General features: G+C 39.0%; 1 protein-coding gene across 1 annotated transcript in view; it reads left to right on the forward strand.

Moving 5' to 3' along the window:
• Positions 1–8,906, forward strand: part of LHFPL6 (LHFPL tetraspan subfamily member 6) — a 214,344-nt gene extending 205,438 nt beyond the window's left edge. The window contains exon 4 of the mRNA XM_019756987.2: positions 7,841–8,906. Within this exon, the coding sequence (XP_019612546.1) occupies positions 7,841–7,959 (119 nt within the window). The 3' untranslated portion in view covers positions 7,960–8,906. The remainder of the gene's footprint in view (positions 1–7,840) is intronic.
• Positions 8,907–9,168: the final 262 nt, after the last annotated feature.

Raw genomic sequence — 9,168 nt, forward strand, 5'->3', positions numbered from 1 at the left:
GCTGCTCAGGATTTACTGATGAGTGTTGAAGACCTCCCATTTCTATCCAGCAGCACAGATGAAAGTTCTGAAGAGGAAGTTTGCAGGTTTCAAGTCCTCAAACTCTGGAAGTGGTCACACCCAACCCCATCTCTTGGTGCAAAGTGGCATCCATCTCTCACGTGAACAATACTTCAACAAATTCCAGATCCGCCTGCATTTCTCCATTACATTTCGTTTCCCACCCCACCTAGTGTAATACGCCCTTCCCGAGCCGCCCCCATCCACGCTTGGCGAGCGCCGCCCATCTGCCAGGGGCCAGCGTAAATCCCTTTATTGACCACACTGCATGGGGTTCTTTCTGATTTGCTGTTTTAGCATCCTGAGTTTTTTTCTTCAACTCACATATTGCAATTCTCATCATATAAATATCTAAGTAATTGTTATTTAATACTTAATTTCTTGACTAGATGGCAGAGATTGTGTCTATCTTGTTCTCAAATAGCCCCCCAGCACGCAGGGACTCCTGGCTGGGGTAGTCACTTAAATACTTGTTGAGTTGATGAATGATGTGAGGGAGAAAGGGATGATGGAAAAGTGGGAGGAAGAGGATCAAGGAACCAAGAATTAGGGGTTGGATGACTTTGTGTTTCCTTGGATTTGCCTAAAACCTATTGACATACCTTAATCTTACTAGACTGATCTTGACCATTTCTTACTTCTCAAAAGGTGTATGTGTGTGTGTGTGTGTGTGTGTGTGTATTGTCTTGAGGCTAATTTTATGGGCTGACTATATTTCTGTATAATCCAAAATACTAGATAAACCTGTATTAAATTATCTTTGAATTAATAATTATTCATTTTATGAATTACTTAGTAAATGACTCTTCATATCTGAAAAACAGGAATATATATATATATATATATATATATATTCTAATCACACTGAACATTAGTTGCTCATTTTAGACCTTAGCCAGTTGTTGAATTTAAACCACAAAATGTATAAATCAGAGTCAGAAACTTGCATATATGTGTAATTAGTGGCAATATTTTGTGATACACTTTTTAAAGTACCTTTATTTCGTGTTTTCTTCCTCCTCATTTTCATCTGATAGACAGTTGGTCTCAGGAGTTGACTACGTGTTTTATGACATGAACAGAAAAGGCTCCAGAAACATCACAGTTATTAAAAATGATGTATACACACTGAAGACAAGCAGTTGGATTTTCCCCAGGAAGATGGTAGTTCAGGGAGAGTGGGAGACAGCTGGTGCTAAAGGCTCAATCCTCGTGCTGGGTCTTTCATGGGATGGCGGGACTTAGGTGGGGTGAGGTGGGGTGTTTGAGCCTCTGACCTCTGGAGATACTTCACAAACCCTTATTATGATAGAGAAAAGCAAGCAAGACTTTGTTCATTTGCTCTTGTCTTAAACTGAGCTCCCCAGAGCAGATCCTGAAATAAGGATTCATGTTCAAGTAATCAAGGAGCTGTGCTGAGGAGAAACCAGTAAGGAAGTGGGAAAGCCAGGTAGGAGAGGAGTAAATGCGCAGTAAAGGTATATTTCAGGTGGGGTCCCAGCCTCAGTCTGAACTCACTGGGGCTCTGGAACTTTCCTTGCAATACAGAGTTTGCTCCACCTAGAGGTAAGAAAGTGGGCTTTCATACCCCGGAACCAGTCCGTCAGGGGCTACAGGTCATGCCAGGGGTCGCTGCAGCTCTCTAAGAGTTGGGGCGAAGTGCCTCTTTCCTCACAAGTCCTCCAATAAGGTTTGTTAGGAGCAGCTGAGGGACAAGAGCACAGAACCTGCAAAGGGATCCGCAGGAATTGGGTGGAATGTCTACACCATCTACAGTTCCCCTGACAGTTAAAAGCCCCTAAAGTGTGAACTGCTGTGGTTTTATTGATTTATCTGCAGGAAAAAATATTTTGCTCTCTCGCCTTGGTCCTCTGATTGGCAACTTTAGGTAGCTTTTTTCCATCTGTATTTAATAAACGTGGCTACTGTCACATACACTATTCTCAAATAATTAGCCTCATCGGCCACTTGTTTCTAAGTAAGGGCCTAATAATTAATGAAGAAGTGTGTACCCCACTTTTCATGTTAGGTTACGGACCTGTGTGTAGGTCAATACTTGTTATTAATGAACAGTTGGTTGTGTTCTATGTTATGAGCCCTGTGCTAAATGGACTGACCACAAATTTCACTGACTTTTTAAAAGGTTGTAAACCACTGGCCATCTCTTAGTGACCTATTAATTCTCCCTCCTAGATTTATTTAATCCAGCTAAAGGATAATTCAAAATGGAGATTATTCCCAAAACTGACAGGCACATTAATCTATGGTTATCAGCAAACCTGGCCCATGTAGTGGCCTCTGTTACCTCTGAAGGATACTTACCTGTGCGTCAGTGTTAATGGAGCTCCTTGTTGCCCTGAGACCAGCCCTGAGGTGGACACGTGGTCTCTCAGGATCTGTCATCCTGGTGCATGGAACACACTCTGCATGAGGCTGTACCTGCATACTGGGTTTGGGAACTACTCTAAAAGTTCAGGGCCACACTGGGCAAGAGCCACTCTTAAAATCCCAGATAGGTTGTTTTTCAGGGACTGACTGTCTGCCTATTTTGCTTCCTTTCCTTTCTTTCTATTTTTCTTGTTCCTCACCTTTCATTCAACAGTTATTTACTGAGTACCTACTATGAGCCAGGCAATGTTGTAGGGGTACAGTAGGGAATAAAATGTACAAGGATCTCCCCTAATTGGGACTGAAATGAAATACACACATGCACGCACACACACACGCACACGCACACACGCACAGGATCTTTACAAACCATGGTAAGTGCTGCACAGGCAATCGAGTGGGGGGAAGGGATAGAGTGACTTCGATGAGGCAGGTGGGGGTAGGAGGTATCTTTGCAGAGGTGTCATTTGAGAAAGAGTCAGCTCTCTAACCATCTGGAAGTCGAACTTTCTGGGTAGAGGGAATAATGAGTGACGCACTCAAGCCAGCAATGAGCCTAATGTGATCCAGAGAAGCCAACCAGTGTGGCCAGAAGAAAGACCAGAGGGAAGGGGGTCGTGAGGTCTGACGGGAAGGCAAATAGCAGCTCATTCAAGGCCTTCCGAGCCATTGGAAGGAGGTTGGATTTTTGAGAATTCATTAGAGGATTTTAAGTAAGAGAGCGATTTCACATGATTTATTGTTAAAAAGATAGCTGCCTGCTTTGTTGTTGGTGATGCTATAAATAGAAGCAAGGAGACAGGAAAGCCAGGAGGGCAGGTAAGACCGTCTTGGGGAGCTGCAGGCTTTTGAGAGGCGACATGCCATAGGATCAATTTTGGACACAAAGGCAAAAGACTTGCCACTTACTAACAGAGAGTCCTTGTCAGGTTATTTATTGAACTTTCCTTGGCCTTAGTTTTCTCACTGACCGATAGGGATGATATGAATCTATCACATCACATTCTTCTGAGGATCAAATGCACTGGTATCTACTTCATGTGAAGCTCTTCTCGCAATTCAGAGCAAATGGTACTCAATGCATAAATCAATCACTAAATTGCTATTTTAAAACTCTTATTATTTATATTGGATATGGAAAGGGAGAAATCAAGGAGAACTGAATAATGTAGCCTGTTGTGTGTGTGCATAGGTAATACTTGAGAATACGTTTGAGATGTGGAGGCCCTTGATCAAATTTTGCCACTCTTGGCTTTTGGTGACAAGCCAATGACTCACTTAGCTTTGCTTTGCCTTGCCTTGCCTTCTTCACTGTACATAGGGCACAAGCTACCTACCCCTCCAGTACACGTCAGTGAAGATATGAAGTCAAATTACGTGCTACACTTAACAGTCCTTGTATTTTTCAATAGAGAGATGATTAATAAACAAGGTCAAAATGCCTGACTTGTATAGAGAGATGTGGGTTTAAATCTATGGTTTATATGTTCAATGACTATGGAATCCAAGTATTTTAGTGTATGAGTTTGTGTCTAGTGTAATGTGTAAACAAGAACAAGAGAAAGGGAAGGAAAACAGTTGTATTTTCTGATCAAATCGTAAGACTAACAGACTGATTAAAATTGGCACAGAAAAGACAATGTTCAGTGAGAGATACAGAGGCTTTTCTCACTGTGCACATGAAAGGAATAACTTGGATGCTGGAAAAAGAAAAAGGATTAATGAATACAGAAACCCATTTGATTAACTCAGATAGGATATTCTGAGGCAATGACTTCTTAGTCTTAGAACTTGGAATCCAGGTGTGAGTCCTGGCTCTGAAGGTCATCGTGGTTGCTTCAAAGTTATGGCAATTATGGATACAGTTGCTATTAAAATCCACGTGCAAGTTTTTGTGTGGATATAAGTTTTCAGCTCCTTTGCCTAAATACCAAAAAGCACGATTGATGGATTGTATGGTAAGAGTAGGTTTAGTTTTGTAAGAAACAGCCAAACTGTTCTCCAAAGTGACTGTGATGTTTTGCGTTCTCACCATCGATGTATGAGAGTTCCTGTTCCACATCTTTGCCAGCACTTGGTGGTGTCAGTGTTCCAGATCTGAGCCATTCTAATAGGTGTGTAGTGGGATCTCTGTGCATTTCCCTGATGATATATGATATGGAGCATCGTTTCACATACTTATTTACCATCTGTGTATCTTTTTTGGTGAGGGGTTTATTAAGAAATTTAGCCCATTTTTTAATGAGGTTGTCTGTTTTATTGTTGAGTTTTAAGTGTTCTGTGTGTATTTTGAATAACAGTCCTTCATCCGATGTGTTTTTTGCAAATATTTTCTCCTAGTCTGTGGCTTGTCTTCCCACTCTCTTGACACTGTCTTTCAGTTTTTTTAATTTTAACAAAGTCCAGCTTATTAATTAGTTTCTTTCTTGTGCCTTTGGTGTTGTTTCTGGAGTCATCATCATACCCCAGGGCATCCAGGTTTTCCCTTAAGTTATCTGCTAGCAGGTTTATAGTTTTATGTGTTACATTTAGGTTCATGATTCATTTTGAGTTAATTTTTGTGAAAAGTGTAAGGTCTGTGCCTAGTTTTTATTTTATTTGTTTGTTTTTGGATATGGATGTCAAAGTGTTACAGCACCATTTGTTGAAGAGACTACATTTGCTCCATTGTATTTCCTTTACTCTTTTGTCAAGAATCAGTTGACGATATTTATGGGCTATTTCTGGGTTCTCTATTCTGTTCCATTGATCTATTTGTTTATTCTTTCACTAATGACTAGAGATTTATGGTACGTGTTGAAGTCAGGTAATGCCTGTCCTCTAACTTTGTTCTTGTCCTTCGTTACTGTGTTGGCTCTTCTGGGTGTTTCACCTCACCATTCAAACTTTAGAACCAGTTTGTCAATATCCACATAATAACTTGCTGGGATTTTGATTGTGACTACATTGAATTTATAGATCAAATTGGGAGGAACTGACGTTTTGACAATATTGAGTCTTCCTATCCATGAACATGGAATATCTCTCCATTTATTTAGCTCTTTGATTTTGTTCACCAGAGTTTTATAGTTTTCCTCATATAGCTCCTGCTATATATTTCCTAGACTTATACCTAATTATTTCATTTTTAGGTTCTGATGTAACTGATTGGTGGTTGTTGTTTTTTGTGTGTTTTTTTTAATATCTAATTCACTTGTTCATTGCTGGTATATAGGAAGTAATTGACTTTTGTATATTACCCTTGTCGCCTACCATTTACCATAGTTGCTGATTAGTTCCAGGAGTATTTTGTGGACTCTCATATTTTCTACATAGACAATCGTGTCATCTACAAACAGTTTTATTTCTTCTTTCCCAATTTGTATACCTTTAATGTCCTTCCTTACTGTATTAACTAGGACTTCCAGCTGACATTGAAAAAGAGTGAAGGGAGGGGACATCCTTGGCTTACACCCAATCTTACTGGGAGAGTTCTGAGTTTCTCATCATGAAGTATGACATTAGCTGTAGTATTTTTATAGATATGCTTTATAAAATTGAGAAAGTTCCTTTCTATTCCTAGTTTAGTGAAATTTTTATCATGAATGGCTGTTGGACTTGTCAAATACTTTTCCGTGTCTATTAATGTGATCATAGGATTTTTCTTTTTTAGTCTGTTGATGTCATAGATTATATTAATTGATTTTCAAATGTTGAACAAGCCTTTTGCGCCTGGGAGAATTATCACTGAGTCATGTGTACAATCTTTTTTAAACATTGTTGGATTCAATTTGCTAATATTTTGTTGAGGATTTTTGCATCTATGTTCATGAGAAATATTTGTCTGTAGTTTTCGTTTCTTGTAATGTCTTTGTCTGGTTTTAGTGTTATGGTAATGCAGGCCTCAGAATGTCACTGATTTCTACTCTAATTCTTATTATTTATTTTTCTGTTTCTTTTGAGTTTAATTTGCCTTTCTTTTTTGTAGGTTTCTAAGGTGGAAACGTAGATTATCAATAGTAGATTTGTCTTATTTTCTAATATATGCATTCAATGTTACAAATTTTCCTGTGAGCATTGTTTTTGCTGCATCCCACAAAATTTGATAAGTTATGTTATTTTAACTTAGTTCAGAATATTCTAAAATTTCTCTTGAGATTTCTTCTTTGGCATGTGTGTTATTTAAAAGGGTGTTGTCTAATATCCGCAAATTTGGGGATTTTCCAGTCATCTTTTTGTTACTGATTTCCAGTTTAATTCCATTGTGGTCTAAGAGCAGACATTGTATGATTATTGTTTTTTTTTAACGTGTTAAAATCTGTTTTATGGCCCACTATCTTGGTGGATGTTTTATCTACCTTGAGAAGAACGTGTATTCTGCTATTGTTGGATGTAGTCTATAGATTGAAATTATATTCAGTTGATTAATGGTGTTGTTGATTTTAACTGTTTCCTTACAGTTTTTTCTCCCTGCTAGATCTGTCTACTTCTGATAGAGGAGTATTGAAATCTCCAACTATGATAACTAATTCATCTATTTCTCCTTGAAGTCTGTCAGTTTTTGCCTCACGTAGTTCGATGCTCTATCATTAGGCACACACACACACACACACACACACACACACACACCTTATGGATTATTATGTCTTCTTAGAGAATTGACTCCTTTATCACTATTTATGACTTTTGTTATCCCTGATAACTTCTTGCTTTGAAGTCTGCTTTTTCTGAAATTAATATAGCTACTCCTGCTTCATTTACTAATTATATTTTTAGTACTGTGGGTGTGTCATTATCACTACTAATACTAATCCAACCCTGAGAGTTGAGGACCCAATTGGACCCTTATCATTATGTTATCGTTTATATGTTGCTTTAACTTAAAGGTGAGTGTTGACCCAAGAAGAATCTGGGAGTTTTTCTTCTGATTCAATCTGTGTGAGTCATTTAGCAGTTACATGTAAATAGCAGTATTCACCATCACCTTATCCTTCAAATGGGTCTATTCCTTAGAGTGGCCCTTTTCAGAAGGACTGTATCTATTTTGAGTTTTTCCTAAGGTACCTCATTATGCATATGAGTTTGGGTGATTTAAATTAGAATGAATACCTTCATCTCTTCAATCCAATTACTGCCATTCTTCCTTTTCTTGCCAGGTCTGGGGGCATTACAGGCATTAGGCATAGGCCTTGAGGTCTTTCTGAAATGCACACAACCATTCTAGCTTTCCACAGTCTCCACAGAGCATTGAGCACAAGTTTTGATTCCCTTTGATTGAGTACACCTCATTTACCACGGGTGTTTCAGTCTCACCTCTGAGAACCAGGAATGCACACAATGGGAGAAATAATGGAGCCTCCTGCCAAATCATCCTGATCTGTGCCTGCTTTCTTTCCCTGTCTTGTGTCCCTAGGTAAGTGTGAAATCGGCTGGGCCTACTACTGCACAGGGGCAGGGGCCGGCGGCGCCATCCTGCTGTGCACGTGGCTGGCCTGCTTCTCTGGCAAGAAACAGAAGCAGTACCCATACTGAGCTGAAGCCCCCAGGCATAACCAGAGGAGACGCTGAGCGCAGGGGGCTTGGAGGTGCGGAAACTTCCAGCACCTTTCAGAAGGTGGAATCGTGGTTCTAATCCATGCAATGCTAATGAAATGAAACCCGATGGAATGATGAATATTAAGTAAGGTGGGAGACTTGTAAAGGAAATGGAATGATCGAGAAAAATGGACCAAAGGCTAAAAATACTGCAGGGGTACTAGGTGTTTCTATTCCACAGAGTATTGTTAATGTAGAATGCATACACACCTAAAACAAATCCACATATGCAAACAAGGGTTTTCGCTTTTGTTTTTTCTAAAGATAAAGACTCAGAGAATCAAAAGGGCTAGTAGACACAGTAACATGTTGGGAAGCAGGGTGACCCACAGACGTTCCCTGTAAGTCATGGCGTTTCTGAAAGCACACGAGAACATAAAGATAGACTCATTCACACACCTGCCCACGCACAAACACGTCAGTTGTCACAGAGACTGTACAAGCGGGTTAGCGGTGCATTACTCCTCTGTTTTCTTTTTAATATACATTTAAAATACAGTATTATCACTTTATAAAAGCATACATTAAACCTAATAAATGGACCAATACACCACTGTATCAGTATTTTGTATATCCTGCATAAACTCTTTACGCCCTCCATATGTTTTCAGTGTTTATGCAGACATTTAGAGTTAAGACTTTGTATTTCAATATTATTCAAAAATATGCTATATTTCTCTGAGTAGCTTCTGCTATGATGTTCTTAGGAAGTAAAGGGGCATATTTCTGTCCATTTTCCAGTCATTAGACCTTGTTTTCTTTAGTCCGTTATTGAACTGTGTTGTACCACCTTTCTTTCAATATTCATTTTGTAAAACACACAAAAAAAGTGCTATTTTGTTTGTATTTGAAAAGCTCTGTGAATAAATTCTCTCTTTGATCAATAACTAAATGAGTCATAGTGTTAATTAAGTTATTGGGTTTGCTACTTTAATTTCATAAATAGAGTCCTTCAACTCCAACAGCCCTATAAATGTTTCTGTCTACTTTTAAGGCCTCCCATTAATTCACCTGATAATCATCCAACCAGGTGTTGTTCCAGGCACGCAGGATATTAAAGGTAAGATATAGTTTCTGTTTTCAACTTGAATTCTTTGCAGCCAGCATTTGAACTTCCTGTTTATTGACCTTCCATCATGACCAGAT

Source organism: Rhinolophus sinicus, linkage group LG04 (assembly GCF_036562045.2).
Source record: "Rhinolophus sinicus isolate RSC01 linkage group LG04, ASM3656204v1, whole genome shotgun sequence".
NCBI classification, from domain to species: domain Eukaryota; kingdom Metazoa; phylum Chordata; class Mammalia; order Chiroptera; family Rhinolophidae; genus Rhinolophus; species Rhinolophus sinicus.